This window comes from Aythya ferina (assembly GCF_964211825.1).
Source record: "Aythya ferina genome assembly, chromosome: 26".
Classification (NCBI taxonomy): domain Eukaryota; kingdom Metazoa; phylum Chordata; class Aves; order Anseriformes; family Anatidae; genus Aythya; species Aythya ferina.
Genome location: NC_140324.1, coordinates 4,645,461 through 4,663,087, shown reverse-complemented (window position 1 = coordinate 4,663,087; position 17,627 = coordinate 4,645,461). Strand labels below are relative to the sequence as shown.

Below are 17,627 nucleotides of genomic sequence, written 5' to 3'. Positions count from 1 at the left end.
GCCGTTCCTGGGCCGGGTGATGCTCAGTTCTCCTCCCATCACAGCCACCAGAAGCTCCCGAGCTGGGGCTGCCGAAGGAAACCTCATCCCTGGGGTGGCTGCTCCAGCCCCAGCCGTTGGCAACGAGCACCGGGACAAATCCTGCCCGCTGTCTGTCTGTCTGTCCGGCCAGCATCGGCTGTCTGGCAGCACCATCTGGTGGCACGGGCATCACACCAGCTCTCCCCACGTCCCCAGTTTGCTCCCAGTCAGGACCAGTGGCCACGGGGCTCTCTGCTGAAGGCACCTTGTGTCACCCTGATGGCAGCAGCCCCACTACCGATGGCACCGGAGGGACCCAGCGAGGCGAGGAGGTGTTCTTGGAGAGAGCTCGGGGGAAAGGGCACGATCCCAGGGACTGGGACACGCAATGCCACGCTGCTCGAGAGCCTGTGCTGGATTTTGTGCCTTCTGCTGCTTGGTTCACCACGCCTGCATCACCCAAGGGTGCAGAAAGTCCCTACCACCGGAGAGATGGAGCAGGAACCTCCCCAGCTGCCATCGCCACCGAGACCCACGTGGGGACAGCAAAGGGCGCACAAAGCCAGGAGATTTTCATTTTTCATTAGCAGATCTGGAAAAGACCAAAGAGATTCAGGGGTCACCAGCACGTTACCCGTGCTTTACCATTACCTCAGCACTTATGCCCCTTGTGAGCAGCTCGCAGGAAGCCAGAAACATTTGCTGGGGGGACTGGGCCCTACAGATTCCTCATCTAACGAGGAAATAGGAGTTTTTTTGTTTAACGCCACGGGGTGTGGAAAAGCAGGTAGTCTTGCCCTGATTCCAGCAGGTGATGGGCAGAGGCTCCAAACTCAGCTCTCCAAGCTCTTGCCTTACACAAAACAAAACAAAAATCTGAGCAGGACTGGTCGGAGAGAAGCACGAAGGGGGTTGTTTGTCAGATCTCTTCAGCACTGCCTCCAGGAATTCTTAGTGAAACGGGTAAGTTTCAAGCTTGCAAAGGAATGCCTTAAGTGACTTTTGCTTCCCCAAATTTCTGGCTCTTCAGGAACAAACCGTGCTGCTGCGTTACTTTCAAGAGTCTTCATCAAGTCAGGGGAGGACAATCCCCGGGCCTCTGTATCTAACTATCAGCAAATTTGAACAATATTTTCATAAGTGGTATCTCGGTGCAACACTCCGTGTATTCTGGCTTTATCTATGTTCTTCCTTTGTACCTCGAGGTAAATTTTCTCTCTGGATCAGATCGCAGAACGTAACGGAGCGACAGACCAATTCTGAACCAATTTTTAACAAACCAGCAAGATAAAGGGCAGGGCAGGAGATCCAAGCAGCCCAGGGACTCACCTCCAACAGCACACACCGACCACAGACTGTTCAAGAAGACCACCAGTCAGAGTTAAACTCTTTATTTACTTTGAAACATCAGTTTAAATTTTCAGTTACAAAGTCCAGTCTAGTCATAGCAAGCCGAAAGTCTGTTACGGGTTCTTTATTACACAGCCCTTTTGTGACACACGAGATTGTTTGGGTTTACAAGGCACTGCAAGAACACACTGAGAAAAACAGAAGCCCCGACGGATTCCTAATTGTAGCTCCAAGAGCCCTGATGAGCATGAGATTGGCAACACCTGAGATACCCGGACAGACACCGCGTGGTTCACCACGAGTAACGAGAGGAGGACCCGAAAGGAGGACCCGAAAGGTGGAGTGATGCTGGAACATGCACATCCGAGCCCAGAAGAAATGTGTCACCTCGAAGAATGGACAGAACGACCTCAAAGGATTTGGCCAAGCTAACCAACTAAGTAGCAAATACTCTGATTTTTATAATTTCTCACGTCTGAGCGCGTTTCTGAAAACCTGGAGCTCGATTCAGTGCAGGTTCTGAAGAGCATACTTGGGTAAAGGGGGTGCTGAGCGAGCTCAGCAGCTTCTCCCCGTGATGAAAGCCCAGTCGTTCCACCCACCCCATGTGCAAAAGGCTCATCCGTCCCCATCGCCACCACTCTGCTTCCCAAAAGTGAGCCCAGCACAGGACAAGGCACTCCCTGTTTAATCAAAGTAAACATTTGCAATTTAAGAAGCTGGTGCAATATAAAAACCTGAACGTGTACTTCAGTAGCACGGAGTTTCATTTAAGGGCAGTGTATAGTTTCATTTCCTATATTTAATTCCTATCTACGGGGAGGCATTTTGTTCTCTACTTTGTCTTAAAGCAGACGGACCAGAAGCAGATCTCGGGTTTTAATTAATACAAAGAAGAATTAACGACGTCCTCAGCTTTGTTTCTGCTTTGGTCAGCAGAATCTCACTTCAGTCACGTAAGACACTAATCAGACATGAAGACAAGTTTTAAGAAAAAGTGCACTTTATACCACAAAACATTGGGGTTTCTGGTGCAAAAAAGGACAAATCCACCTACGTTATTTTAAGACGGGTACTTACAGTAGCAACTAGGGGTATTTTATCCAAGCCAACAAAAAATATTTGTAAAAAGCCTTTGCAACTCTGAAATTTCTCATCAAAATATTATTATTGGATAGTATATCGAAGCAAGTAGACAACAGGAATGAGGTTACTTGGTGGAAGTACGCTCTAGGAGTACAAAAAAATTGGCAATAATTCTAATGTCTGCACTGCAGGATGAAATCTGAAAGTCAGAATTAAAAACCAAAACACCGCCACACCAGTGTACTGCCTACACCTAAAACGTCCTGGTTTCCAGTCCAACACCACCGCTCATTTTTAGAGCGGCTCGGTGTCTGAGCACAGACCGCGTGGTTAGATTTAGAAGCACGCTGTAATTTAAAGAAGATGCACAAGTCACGACTAATTAAACCATGGAATAACACGGTCAGATCGTAACAACTGCTTCAGGCTCTCGTGTTAGCGGGGGATCAGCAGCTGAACTCACCCACAGGTTTTCCTCCTTTTGCTTCTGAGCAGCGCCTCCTGCCACTCCTTCCCTCCGCTGCCTAGGAAAGGCCGCACACGAGGTCAACAAAATATCACACTTAAAGATTATGTGAGTACCGGGAGAAATTTCAGTAATTATAACTTTTTCAGACTTCTCGTTAACAGGAACAGCGACACGGGGAGTCTGTGCTGTCCAGCTGGGCGTCTGCAGGCCTGGAAGCTCTCGGGCCCTCGTTCCCGGCACGCCGCGAGCGGCCCGCAACAAATCCCCTTTTGCCAGCCGACCGAGGCACTGGGAGGTTAAATATTGCCTGCACAACAGCAGGAGAGACGCACAGAGTTCGGATGCTACATCTAAGCCTAGGTGAGTAAACACGAGGTCAGTTCCCTACCTGACTTACCACGCATTTCGGCGCAACCCCACAAGACGGAGCCGGTTCAGCGCGGCCGTCCCAGTGCTCCCAGTGCCGCAGCACGATGCGGGGCTGCCTGCAGACCAAACGCCTTCCCCATTTCTGCCAGGAGTCAGCATTCCTGCTACATTTACTCTGGACGCCTCGTCTTTGGGGTGAAAGCAGAGCAAGCTAGCATTCATCAAGCCCTAAACCTCTGAACGGCCTCAGTCAGGTCCCTCCGCGAGGGACTCCGATCGGCTGCATCATGTCCCAACCACTCTCAACACCTCTAACCATCCTCATGACCTTTTCATCCCTTCCCACTTCCACCACGTTTAAGAGGAGACAATCAGATTGTGGAATACTCCAAATAAGCGCGAACTCCTTCGTGGGATTCCTATGGATTTTGGCACAGAGGTGCCCCAAAAATACGAACAGCTTCTGTGTTTGCCTTCAGTCACATCCCCACAAGGCAAAGAAGCTTTCAAGTTCACAGGATTATTTTTTTTTCTGGTTTTGCTGTGTCTCATAAAAGAGATTACCGCGTTTAATTCAAAGGAAGAATCTCCTGACATCACAGTCACCAAGCGACAAAGGAGTATCCGGGTATCTGGAGCTCCTCAAAGTCCTCCACAGCATTTAAGAACTGAAACAATTAAATTGTCATCACCAAACCTCACCAACACACGAGCCAATTCCTACTCCACGCTGTTGGCAAGCAGATAAAATGACATCAGACCCGATACATTGGAACCTCCCCAATTCTCTCTTAACACACAAAATATTCTCACCCCCGTTCCTCAGTGACGTGCATCACCAGAGACAATTCTGCAGTCACAGGACCCTAAAAACTTCATCAGCTTTCACATGTTATAAATTGCAGGCACTGTAATTAACACTAAACCTGAACTTCCTACGCTTACTCACTAGCACAAAAGCTTTTTGTAGTCGGCAACAGGTCTCCCAGTCAGTGCAAATTAGCAAATTCTATTTATTGATGATCTGGAAGAGAAAGCAGACAGTAAGCAGTACACAAAGCATCAGCTCTTTGAAGCTCTGCATCCATTTTTATGTGATACTTCCAAAGAAAATACGCACCTATACGAAAAGTGGCAAGAATTAATGGATTTAACAAAAAGCTTTCAAAAAAAAATACTTAATTTAGGTCAGATTAAATAAAATTAGCTTAATGGCATTAAAAAGTTTCACTATACAAAATCTCTCTACCACCAAGACACCCCTTACACACACGATCTCTGAGGACTACTTCTCAAAAAGCCAGAAGATTATAAAATAAATTATGCTTTCTAAGAACCCGGCCACGGGGGAGCTTCACGAAAACGGGTTACGAGGAAAGGCTGCAAGGAATGCTCGAAGGATTTCTGAAAAGGAGATGTCCACAGTGGCACGTAGCAGGTCAGCTACCGCAGGCCTCGGACAAACACAAGTCGCAGAAGCCAGCTCAAGGCTTTCCCCCTGAGAGGACCCGAGACACTTCTGGGAAGAGGGCAGACGCTGAGCAGGAAATACTCCGAGGGCTGATTAAGCTAATTTGCAGAGCCACATCCCCAAAAGCAGCCGCTGCCTTCCCTGCTGGTGCGTTTTGGAGCTTCCTCAAACCCACCACGAGCATCCCCGGGTGAACTGCGCCGTGCTCCCGTCAGGGATGTCCCAGGCGGCCCCAAAGGAAGCCTGAACGAGCAGCAGGAACCTGCTGAAACACAGGGGACGCCTGGACTCTGCTTGTGGACAGAGCTCGAGGCCAGGCAGGGATCTGCATCATCCCTCCTACCTCGACACACAAATGCTGCAGGTCCTGTGTCCACTTCAACCCCGCAGGTCTCCCACTCCCCTTTCATCCGCGACTACATCACACGTAAATTAAATAGCAACACTGAAAATGACTTAAATCGATCGCTGAACGTAGCCAGGTACATGAATCTCTTAAAAGTTTAGCAGCTAGGATACACCGAAGACAAAGAACTTCTTAGCAGATAAAGGAAGAACTCTACAAGGGGATAAGTAGCTCAACTATTTGCAAAACCGTGTCAAGTCACGAATATTTAAACAAAATATTAAATATAATAAATTACTAATCAGAAAGCCTGCCTGCCTGCCGACGATCTGACAAGTGCTACTTCGTATTCGAATGCAAAAGAGAACATTTACTTTGAAGGCAAACTCTTTTGATCAGGAAAGCCTGTACACTAAGTACAGAGGGAATTTCCTCGGTAAACCAAACATCTTCATACCCAGATCCCCTTGGCAAAGTCACTGCAACTGCAGAAGTCTTCGCCCTTGCGCAAGGCTTACGAGGAGAAGTGGCATTTCCTCTGTCATCACTAGACTTCTACTGGAAAACAGCACGTTAGTGGCAGCTCTCACTGAGAGATACTATAGCAGAATCATTCATAATTAGAAAAATTAAAATAAGGATATTCTACAACATTTCAAAAAGCTGCTTTATATATATATATATTTATATATATTTGTAATAGCATTAGAATCAAATCACAGACCTCTTCATTTAAATGGCTCCTTGATAAGACCTACTGGCCATCGATGACCAGTTTGGGGTCTGTTCCCACCTAACGTCACCTGTCCTTCACTGGAGTCTTGTAATTTGGAACCAAACCCACACGACAAGTGTCAGAAACTTTTAAAGTCCTGCTCAGAACCTGCAGGTACGCTTTCCCAAGGGAATTCCTGGGAAAGCCCCCACCAGAAGCAGTGCTTCGTACCCTCCCATTGGGAGGGGGCACTAACAAACAGCCGGGAACACTCACCCTAAGCAGCATTCCTGGTTCTCAAATCATTGCCTCTGGCTCCCAGACAGGGGGAGGAGGTTTAGGATTTTAGAAGATCTCATTTGGCAGAATGTCTCTGAATCCACACGTTAGCATATTTATGCCTATAATAAATCAAGGTGGCAACGCAGAATTTAAGTTAAACATTACTCTTTGCCTAACCTTTAACGAGAACGAAAGTTCATAGCTAAGGAAGTTATAAATTAGTCAGCCTTCACCTTAAAAATAACAGCTAGCACCAAGAGTCTACGATAAAGATCTCCTGTGGAGAAAGTGGCCTTTAGCAAAGCTATTTAACCGCTAATGATTTGCTTTATACACATATGAAACAATGTGTTTTGTACAGGAGGTATATGGTTGATTTGAGTGAGGAAGGTGGCATCGAGAGCCTAATAAAAAAGACATTTGGAAGTATTTGGCGCAAGGTAGGTTCGTACGGTATCTAAAACAGTGATCTCCTGCAACAAAAGGAGCCCAAACCACCCCCCTGCTATCTGCAGCTAGCAGTTAACCAGCACATTAACGAGGACCCGACTAATACTTGGAGAAGCGGGGTGAGAGATCAGCAACTAGAATGCGCTTTCAATTTCAAAAGCAATTTTGAAGACTCCTCAGCTCCAACAAACTGTTTTATAACAGGCAAACCCACTCCACTCCTGCCATCCTCAGTTATACTCTCACATCAGAACCTGTAATTCGGGCCAAAGAGGGAAAAAAACAAAGCAAAATGAAAGCAAAGCTTTCGACTTAAGAACTAGTCATTAGAGGATGGAGTTATCAATTCCCTGCACCTGAACGCCGAGTACAGGTGGGAAACTTTCCCTCTGCACAGCATGAGACTGGTTGGGAGCTGTCACTTGACCAACAGACAAGCTCTGGATAAAGCACAGCGCGCACACACACTTCAGGAATGAGTAGTCGCAGGTGTTTTAAAGAAGAGATCTCGAATCCTTCGTCGCCTAGGCTGAAATGTGCACATTTGACAAAAAAAAAACCGTCAATTTCTAGAAGTGGGATTTTCATTTTTTGAGGTCTCCAATTCTCGTTCTGTACGTTTCAGACCGTTTTCCCCGGTACGTCTGTAGCAGGGGAAGTTTTGGAAGTGCAATACTAGGAGAGCTTCTGCCCCCTTTCAGTGTTCATGCTGACAATTGATTTTGTCTTCCGAATGCTCCAAAACATCAAGCATTTCTTCTATGATAGCCTGTAGGGCCCGACCCAGCTGTTCTGCAGTGTATGGTTTTCCCAGAGGAGGCACATGAACAAAAGCTGACCTCCCACGGCTCTGGTACAAGGAAGTGTAGTAAGTGAAGTCACAGAGGTACCTGAAATATAAGAACAGAGCTTATTTAGCAACAAATACGGCACGCAAACTGCAGGACAGGACAACCTGTGTCCTTATCGTTCAGCATTGCAGCAACATCCTGCAATAAAAAGCGCGATGCGAGCCAGGTGTAGCGAGTCTATAATTGCTTTAATCTCAGCCGGGACAACAAAAAGTAAAAATCTCGGTGTTTCCCATCACAACTGTGTGACTGCAGAAGAACAGACAGTGCTGCCAGCCCTGTTAGAAGCGTACAAAGTGTGGGGGCCTCGTGACTGAGCACGGAGGGAACAAGCACGGCGCTACGAATCTCTTTTCCCCATCCATCACTGCCATCCCGTACCTGCCAGCATCCTTCGATATAGTGACCGTGACGTCCAGCCCCAGTGCTGAGACTCTCTTGCAAACCGTGTCCATGTCAATGATGGAATCGATGCACTCCGGGCCACCTTCTACGCAGCACTGAGAGCCCGGGCAGAAGCGGCAGTTGTCCAAGCCTTTGTAGCCCACGTTATGGCCACACTTCTCCAGGGTGACGGTGGTGGCCATACCCGAGACACCCACGTGAACCACCAGCTACAGGAGGACAGAAACGAGTTAGACAAAGCAAAGCACAAAGGATGGAGAATCACAGCCCACTATTCCCAGTTAAATGCCGGTGGAGCCGTCACCTGAATCCTTGTGTGGGTATCACACTACCTAGACAATTTATCAACAAACTTGTGGGCCCAGCACTGAACGATTCTTGTTTTGAACCTTCCTGGTCTAATTTCTAATTAACTTGGGGCAAAATGAGCATTGGCACATCCACGGCCGGAACAGCCGAGGGGGCACAGACCGACTGGGAGCTGTCTAGACAGCCCTTTACAGCGGCCTCTTCACACTGCCTGCTCCCATTAATTGGAACACTTTATTCTGCGCCATAAAATTCTACAAATTCACACGTTCTCACGAAAAAAAAAAAAGAAAAAAAAAAGAGGAAAAAAATCTAGCAAAGGACTACAAAACCAAACACACGCTAAAACGTGACTTCATGTTACGCTCGCTGCTGTGAGGATGCCAGATGTCAGCCATTTACTCTGCCTTTTCTCCTCCTCCATTTACTCACTCACTTGTGGACTGTGCTTTTTCCATAACGCAGGAATTAGTCTTTGCACTGTCTGGTATTCAACTGGGACTTCGTAGACGTGCAGATCTACGTCATCTCGCAGCCCAAGCTTCTCCAGTTCCTAGGAACATATGGAAATTAAAAAAGAAAAAAAAAAGAACAAAACAAGATGGTCAGACACAAGTTCGGCAGAGGATACACTTCTGCAGGGTTTAATGGCAGAGTGAGGGCCAAACAGGAGCTTACACCATGGGCTGTACGAACCCTGCAAACAGCAAGGCATCCCGAGCATCCACGAGGTGGGAACTGCTCCCTTCCCAAAGCTATGGTGAGGGGAAAAAAGAGCAGCACTACTATTCCAGTCTGGTTTTCTGTCTCATACCCTCCTACACTGCCTCAAAGAGAGGGTCTTTTGACGGTTAAGATAGAAGGAGCAGCAAAAAGGAAAGAAAAAGAACACAGAACTGGGAACAACAAAGGCATCTCCCCACCTGTGCTAACAGTCGGCACCGACAGGACCGTTTGTTTTGCTCTGATGTGTGTATAACTCAGAAATCAACATTTAACTGACAATAGTTATCAGCAACTCCCACGCTACAAAAAAAGAATGGCTTCAATATTTTTAGAAGTATATAGTCATATTCACTTCGTGAAAGAACTGGATATCATATAGAAGAAGCAGAATTGAGAGGAATATATTCAGAGCCTGATTTGTTATCTCGCAGGGCTGCTGGCCTGAAGAGCAAATTCACGTTTGTTTCCACAAAAACAGATAACAGCTCACTCCCACCCTTATTTATTCTGTGTCTGAGCGTCTCTACAAATATTAGCTAACAGTCCTCGTATGGGAGACTGCAGCAACATTGGCATGCCCTCTTCAACATATTTGTTTTACTTTATTTTGGCAGAATCTGGAATACAATGCAGGCTGTTCCCAAAATATAAACCAGGTTTCCTTTGCTAGCTCTACCTATACCTAATATATCGTGCTTAATTTTGCCATTTGAACTGCTACCATTTTGGTGATTCAACTAATGCAGGAAATTATTTCTCCCTCTATAACATTAACTAAAAACACGCCCTGAAAATAGCCCTAATATCCAGGCAGCAAACTTTGCCAATTCCCATTAAACCTTTTAAAACACAGAGCGTCACTTAAATACTTTGCACAGACTCCCTTTAAAACAGGAAGGCAGAGGGAAGAAGGAAGAAGAAAGCTCTTTCTTTTCCCCAGTATTCCCAACCTGCACTCCAAGCTCCCTCTAAATACAGCGCGAGGTCCTGGACACTGCTGCCTTGCTCTTCTCTGGTCTCTGTTTCAGCTCGTTCCAGTCTCACCAGCAAAGCTTCAGTTAGAAACCCAAACTTTCAAGAACTCAAGGAAACGACATAACCACACGGTCTGAAACCTCTGAATAGAAACGTTCTCAAACAGAGCCGTCGGCTCGGCTCTGAACCACCAGGCTTGCTTCCAGTGCCTGAAGTGACTTCAGCCACCACGTTTAATGAGATCCACCAGCATCTAATGCGGATCATGTTTCTCTCTGAAGAAGACAACATTTTTGGCACTCTGAAAAATTCTCCAGATGCTTTTCAAGACCGATAAAGCCATCTCTGAGTCCTCCCACAGCTGTCTCCTCTGCACAGAAACCACAAGAGCATCCTTCCCTCTGAAGTCGGGGGATCGGTGCTCCTGCATCTCTCTGCAGCCAGGCCCACGTTGCAGTTACAAGTACCAACTCCAGCTTTTCACAAGCTGATACGCAGCAAAAGCTCGTCTTCCTGTGCTATTCTCCTCTGCAACGTGTCAGTTAGAAAAACTGAATCTTACTCATGACAAAAGCTCAGAATGATTACTTGCATTAGCATCAAAGGAGCTGCAGGCACGGCATGAAAAGAACCTGGCACTCTCACATCCACGTACCACTGTAGTTGTTTTCATGGATCTGAAGTGAAAACAGCAACGTAAGGAGACATCAAAGTATCAAAGGGCATTTTAAAATATTCTTGAATGATTAAATTATCTCCATTTCGGGTTCTGATCTAGTGATCAGAGCCAAGAGCTGCGCTTTCATGCAGTTCTTTCTTTATTTTCCTGTGCGTGGAGATTTATACTCGCCAACTTCAGGCTAAGAAGTGCAGATAAGCTGTTTTCAATGAAGCTTACTACTGAATTCCAAATCTTATATTTAGTTGGGCCTCAACTGTCTTTAAGTGAGAAGAATTTTAAAGGAGAGGAGTTGAAAACAGAGGCTGGGGTTTTTTGACTCCTACATTATTATTTTACCTCCTCCGTTGTTCTATCTAAACATGAGCATTATCTTAGTAAGTTTTTTTTTTTCTCTGTAGTTATCAGCATCTATTTCTTTACTGGGGTTCTGAGGGGGGAAAAAAAAGCAACACTTTTCACACTTGTACAGACACCACGGTCAGCGTAACAAGATTTAAGATAACTCAAACACGCAGAAAAAGAAAGGGTAAGACTTTCACGGACCAGCAGATATGAGCAACAACCGTGATAAATCACTTGCTCCGAGGGCAAGGCTGATATTAAAGGCTTGCTGTATTGATTAGCGTCTGGCACACACAGACATTCATTACCAGAGATGGATGCTAAGTGATGTTTCATCACATCTTCTTTACACAAACCCGCCTTCAAAACGTTAGCTGTTTTATGCGGCGCGTTAATGAAGTAAGTAGTTTACAAATTAGAGTATTCAAATACGAGCCAGTCTCTTTAGGAAAAGCTCCAGAGCGTTAATTGGTAGGAATTCATCATCACTTCTCTGAAGAGCGTGAAGCAGCTTCTAAAGACGAAGCTGGGAGCTGCGAGCTCTGCCGGCTGCTCGCCCGCAAGAGACCTCAGGCTGTGATGCCGAGCAGCCCCTTCCCCAAAGGCAGGCACGTCAAACGCAGCTTTACAAACCCACAGCTTGCCTTTAACCAAACGCACTTCCATTCCATAATAAAGATGTACTCTGGCCCCCAGACAACTTATTATCCGCAGCCTTGTGTACCTGACAAACAGAGAAAAACGAACGCGTTTGACCGATTCCCTGACCCCTCCACAATGGGCTCCTTTGTCAGCCTTTAATATCCTTATCAGGTCTGTCTAGACACCCTGACAGCGATTGTGCTCCGTAAGGCCAAAACGCACCCTGACCTCCCTCCTCGGCCCCCAGCCCTGCCAGACACGCTTCTAACGGGGAGAAGTCGAGGCCTGGCGGGCGCCATGGGGCACACCAGGGCCTCCTCCATGAGGCGCACCCGGGCCTGCAGGCCGGGGGATGCCCTGAGCCAAAATCCCATTTTTCCTCTGCTTCTTCTTATAGAAAGGTCTCCCCCCCACAAGCAACTGAAAAAAAGCCTCAGAGGAAATGTTAAATAGATGGAAACATGGAATGGCAAACCTGTGTTTTGTAACCCACAAAGTGTTTTTACTGCCAGCCTCAGATGAGAAAGCAGCGAGAAGTTACTGTTCCCCTCTCTCTCTCCCAAGCATAAAAACACCCAAACTTTTAATCTTAGCATTTGCTTCCATGACTATTTAAGATATCCTATGTGTTAATCACGTGTAAAAATCATTTATTTTCACGAACAAGCATCGATACTAGAAATACACCACAGTCTGAGGGAAAAGTCACACCGCACAAATAAAACCCGAAGGAAGACCAGGAAGAAAAGCAGAGGATTTTATCCTCGGGATGCAGGATAATAAAAGATGTAATAAACCAGAACTAGCTTAGCCCTAAAGCTAGGAAGGATTTACCAAGATTGTTTAATTGATTTTTCTTCTATTAAGATGCAGATCACACCGTCTGGGACTCAGAAACTCAGACACGCCTTTGTGTCCACTCAGCTCCATGAAGTCCCCCGTCTGAAACTTGCACAATGCCCAACTTGCATGTGCTCAAAGACATGCTGTTCCTTTTTGTCTGGGCCTCTCCGGGCTGAGACGGGGGTAAGGAAAGGCAAATCCTCCCCACTGCCTGAAAGTCGGTGTTTGGAGCCAGAAGCCAACACAAGCTGTTCAAGTCGGGGGAAGATTGGCCCTAACGCGCGCGGCCAGTTGTAGTTTTACGTTCTCAAAGCAGCCCCGAGCCCGTAAAATGAATTTAAAACACACACGGTGACTTCCTCTATCAGCAATGCCTCAAGCTGCTGGGCTGAAGGGATGACAGCCTGCTTCTCCTTACACAAATTATACATTAGGTCTGTTTTTGTAAGCAACATCACAACACCCACTACTCTTCCTGTCCCAGAAGCACAATACCCCTTTGTGGATCTTCTCCAGCATAAAAGTAGCTTGTTTACAATAGCTGGCATTACACAAATAAGAACAAACCAAGCCAATTAGCCTTGCTACTAAATTCCACCAACGTGCAATCTTTTTTCCATAACACAGCTTGCGTTTTTCCCCAAACTCAGCCTGAGCAAACCCTAACTCAAATAAATTCAGCTCCAAAGGGCTCCTGGAGCCAAAGGTTTCGGCTTCTCATACCAGGCAACACATTAGACATCTGGACATTAGTTGCCTGTAATTGATTAGAGTTTGTGATTTAATTTAAAAGCATTCTAAAGAAGATATTAATCTCAGAGCTGTGAAGGGAAGAGAGATGTGTTGGGGAAAAAAATAGATTTAATTCCCTGGGCAACTGTACTAAAAGGTACCCTTGAATTCCCAGTAGCTTTGTCATAAACCACATCCAGAAGTGACAAATAAGGAGGAATTGGGATAATGTGACAGCGCTGTCCGAGGCTAATGCTTTAACAGCATACTACAAAGCACCCTTAATTCCTTAGTTCAGCAGGGCACCTAGCAAGAGTTGGATTTCTTCTTCCTGCCTTGTTTGGGAGTACATCAGCGTGTTCTTTAGATTAACATATGTCACATATGCTCACGCAGCTCTACAAGTGGCATAAGGTGGCTGTGTTAAAGCACGCTACGACCTGCTCAAGCGGCGATGCTTCACGAGCACTTCTCACACTGCATCTCCAGCGAGCAGGAGCCAGCCCTGCAACGCCTGCTGCTGTTTTGTGTGCTCCCAGAGCACCCTCAGTGTGCTCCCGAGCACCCGCACACCTCCTGCTTCACCCACCACAGCCCAGCAGGCTGCCCCGAAAGGAGCCGAAGGGAGAGAGCAGGCAGCGGTGGAGGCTCCCTTTGGAGTCAGTCCCAAAATTCAAACCCGTGTTTGACAACTCCGCAAGGTTACCACGTGCAAGTCTCGTTACAGATGAAATAGCTTAAAGGTTAACCAATTCACCCAGATTTCAAGCTACAGCTGGGAGGAAAACAAGAATTCATTTAGCTTGCTTTCTTTATTTTGAATTCTCTGCAGCACACAAAGCAGCACAGCAAGATTCCCCGCTCCCTGCCCCACTCACCATCTCTCAAATCTGGGGAGTTGGCCCAGGAATCCCTTACTTGCCTTAGCTATATTAACTCCATCTCATTAAGTTCTGCTAGCTAAGGAGCTGTTTTCTGAGAAGCGAATAAAACATTACCCAGCTGGCCATCTGGAGCGAGCTGGTCTCAGCTGAGAAACGGGGAAGGCAAGGTACAAAAGAGCTGCGGGCTGAAATCTGTGCGGGTCGGTGATCGGCACGGGGCTGACTGAACTTTCCCCGAAGGAAGTTAGAGCGTTACCTGGACTGCAACCCAACTGGCGTTAACAGCGTGCTCTCCAAACGGCCCAAACCCTGAAACAGAATAAAAGGCATTCTTACACGTTTGGCTCAGTTGCAAAGTGGTCTGCGCTTTTATGTTTTATGTATTTTGAGAGGAAACCCACTTAAAATACCCAATTATTCACTATATATTCCTTATTCACCTTATATTCCTCATTCACTTCCTAACTACCTACCAGAGACCTTCACAGCAACGTTTAACTACACATCTGACAACAAAGGAGAACGAGAGCTTGCCTCAAACCCCCCAAAAATCTCCTTTTTTCCCCAGCAGACACCGGGGAAGTGGATTTTTTTTCCTTCTTTACCAGGTTAGGGAAAAACTTGCTACTAGCAGATGCGTTGACTGATGTCACGGAATGAGACTCTTTATTGGATTTTCTAATCCTGCTCGTAACAGCCCGCACCAGATGCTTCCACAACCATCGATGAGCCTGCCTGGAGTATTTCTTCCTTGCTTTGAGCCTTCACCAAAATCTCCGTGGATCGGTCTCTAGAGGAACTAACCCCAACGGTGCTGACAACCCACGTCCACGGGGCAGCAAAGGTTACGATAGAGCTGTAAAAACCCTTACTCACCCCGTCTGCATTTCCTAATGAGTAACCCAGGGTTAACGAGTAATCCATCACATCTTTCCCTGAGCAAGCACACAAAGGTTAGGCGTTTATCTGGGCGCGATGGCACCGTGCCTTAATTGAGGACGTTGGAGCTACCCCGGGAGCCTCATGCAATTAGGGGCAGAGATTTTGGCTAACTCGTGAGGGGACCGGAGAGGGACCACAAATATTACGTGACACGTTAATGGAAGCGGGCTGTTTGCTACCAACGGCAGGGGAAGGTCGGGGTCACATCGCTCAGGATGATGTGAGGGACGTGCACGGCGTGGGTGCTCCACTTGGATGGGAACATTAGAACCGAGCCACAGTGTATTTGGGTTTATTTCTCCCCCAAATAAACCTCCTGAAGGAGTCCACGAGATCAAACAGCGGCGTGTTTCCCACGAGCAAACCCCCGCTGTTATCAGGATAACCTACAGCTGCCAGCAAGCTGAATAACGAGACGACTTCTCAGATGCTCCCACAAGTCAGCGATGACTTACGCGGCTTTCTGGAAACCATCACGGCCTCCTTACGTTTCACCCCTAAAGAAATCCTCACCTTCTTCCGAGAAACATAAAAATGAGCATCCCTTTTTAGCCGTCGCAGCCACAAAGCGTGCCGTGAGGCTGAAATCCTACAGGTGCCTGCCTGTAGGAACGCAGCCCCCTCGTTCTGCTGGCACAGACCCCCCGGAGGACTTTGGCTCCTGACTCATCCCCCGTGCAGATCCCTCCCCGGGTTTGCTTTGCGCAGAAGATGAGCAACTTTTCGGCAGCACCAAACTCCGGGAGCACTCCCGCGACCACATTAGGGCCCTCCCGGGCTCGTTAGCGGCGAGAGCTTTATGGGATTATCTCCCTAAAGGGCTCGAAAAAGGAACCGGCACGGAAATAGCAGCGATCCTCTGACCGTACCCGAAGGGGAACTCAGCGTGCCGGCGGTGACGAACGGCCACGGGCAGCCCTCACGAGATAAGGGCCGCGCTTCGGAAGCGGACTTCCCCCCCCCCAAAAAAACGGGGGAAAAAAGGGCGAGAAGAGGCACTGCCGGCAGCAGGAGGGGATCTCGGCGACGCCTCTTTTCTGTTTAGTCACCGCCGAGCACCAGGAGCCGCCACCTGCTCTCGGCAGGGATTTTGGCCTCCAGTTATCCCCCCCCAACACTCAAACGGCCTCAGGTTCAGCTGCATGGGGAGCATCAGCCCCCCCCCGAGGTCCCCGTTTGGCACAGGGCAGCCTGCCCCACACACCAAGCTGCCTTTGTACCCCTTTGGGGTCGGCGAGCCCCCCAGTTTTGCTCTTTTCCTGCTCAGCAAAGCCTTAAGGGGGGGGGACTGGGGATTTGGGGGGGTCCCCAGCTCCTGGCACCCCCACCCACCACAGCTCCCCCATCCCCAGAGCACCCCCGGCCCTCCCAGGGCTCACCCCACACGTGGGGGAGCTGCCGAGTATCGCCCTGTACCCCCTTAGCATGACCCTATAACCCCCCCAGCATGACCCTATAACCCCTGAGCGTCGCCCCCCCAGCTCACTCTGTACCCCCCAGCTCACTCCATACTGCTCTCAGCATCACCCCCTGCCCCCCCAGATCACTCCGTGCCCCCCTCAACACCAACTTGTACCCCCCCAGCACTGCCCCGTACCCCTTCTGGATCACTCCCTACCCCTCCCAAACCACTCTGTGCCCCCCAACATCACCCCCTGCATCCCTCTGTACCCCCCCAGATCACTTCATACCCCTCCAGAATCACCCCGTACTCCCCCCAGACCACTTCGTACCCCCCAGCATCACCCTGTACTCCCCCCGGATCACTCCATAACCCCCCAAATCATCCTGAACCGCCTCCAGATCACTCCGTCCACCCCCCAGACCATTCTGCAACCCCCCCATATTACTCCATACCCCCCCAGATCACTCCGTAGCCCCCCGGCTCACCCTGAACCCCCCCCCAGATCACTTTGTACCCCCCCAGAACCACCCTATAACCCCCCATATCACTCTGCACCCCCACCCATATCACTCCATATCCCCCCCAAACCCACTTTACACCCCCCAGCATCCCCCTGTACCCCCCCAAATCACCCCACACCCCCTCAAACCACTCCGTACCCCCCCCAAATCACCCCCTACTCCCCCCATACCACCCCCTAACCCCCTTAACTCCCCCCCACACCCCCCAAACCCCATACCCCCATCACCCCCCATGAACCCCAACCCCCCCACAACCCCCACAAGCCCCCCACACCCCCTTCTCCCCCCATTTTCCCCCATTTCCCCCCCAAAAACCCCCCAAACCCCCACCCCCGCCTCCCCCACCCCCCTCCCAGCCCTGCCCCACACCCCCCAGGTCCCCCCAGGTCCCCCCAGGTCCCCCCACACCCCCCCCATGTCCCCCCCCCGGCCCCTTTTCCACCCCCCCCCCCCCACCCCGTACCGGTGACCACCACCGCCCTCCGCGGCCTCTCCATCGCGCCTCGCCCCCGGCGCGCGCCCGCCCCGCTCTGAGCGCGCGGCCCCGCCCGGCCATAGAGTTGGCCCCGCCCCCCTGCCTAGAGCGCCCCCCCCCGAGACCATAGAGGCGGCGAGTTGGCTCCGCCCACCCGGCTAGAGCGCCCCCCTGTGGGCACACAGCGCCCCCTCCACGCCTCTTCCCACGCCGGGGCCGCCTCAGCGCGGTGCCCCCGGAGCCCCCCCGGTTCGCCCCCTCCCGTTACAACCGGAACGGGCCCGGGCCCGGCCCCGCCGCTCGGGGGCGCCGCCGCCGCCGCTTCTTGCCGTCT

General features: G+C 49.3%; 1 protein-coding gene across 3 annotated transcripts; it reads right to left on the bottom strand.

The window, feature by feature from the left end:
• Nucleotides 1-1,396: 1,396 nt before the first annotated feature.
• Nucleotides 1,397-17,587, bottom strand: PGPEP1 (pyroglutamyl-peptidase I). 3 transcript variants are annotated; one of them, XM_084498890.1, is made up of 5 exons: nucleotides 17,565-17,587; nucleotides 14,207-14,259; nucleotides 8,561-8,677; nucleotides 7,792-8,024; nucleotides 1,397-7,449 (listed from the first exon to the last, which is right to left on the bottom strand). In XM_084498890.1, exons 4-5 carry the CDS (start codon nucleotides 7,995-7,997, stop codon nucleotides 7,257-7,259), a joined length of 399 nt encoding a protein of 132 aa, XP_084355016.1. In that variant the 5' UTR covers nucleotides 7,998-8,024; nucleotides 8,561-8,677; nucleotides 14,207-14,259; nucleotides 17,565-17,587; the 3' UTR covers nucleotides 1,397-7,256. The 3 variants fall into 3 exon arrangements, with proteins under 3 accessions (XP_084355016.1, XP_084355014.1, XP_084355015.1); XM_084498888.1 differs by lacking the exon at nucleotides 17,565-17,587 and adding an exon at nucleotides 17,282-17,351; XM_084498889.1 differs by lacking the exons at nucleotides 14,207-14,259; nucleotides 17,565-17,587 and adding an exon at nucleotides 14,065-14,199.
• Nucleotides 17,588-17,627: the final 40 nt, after the last annotated feature.

Bases quoted from the DNA above. Each gene is read 5' to 3' on its own strand.
- PGPEP1 (XM_084498888.1), bottom strand. From the start codon at position 17,315: ATGGAGAGGCCGCGGAGGGCGGTGGTGGTCACCG. The intron at 14,260-17,281 runs GTACGGGGTGGG...ATTCTGTTTCAG, and splicing joins GAGGGCGGTGGTGGTCACCG to GGTTTGGGCCGTTTGGAGAG. The intron at 8,678-14,206 runs GTAACGCTCTAA...ATATGTTCCTAG, and splicing joins CCAGTTGGGTTGCAGTCCAG to GAACTGGAGAAGCTTGGGCT.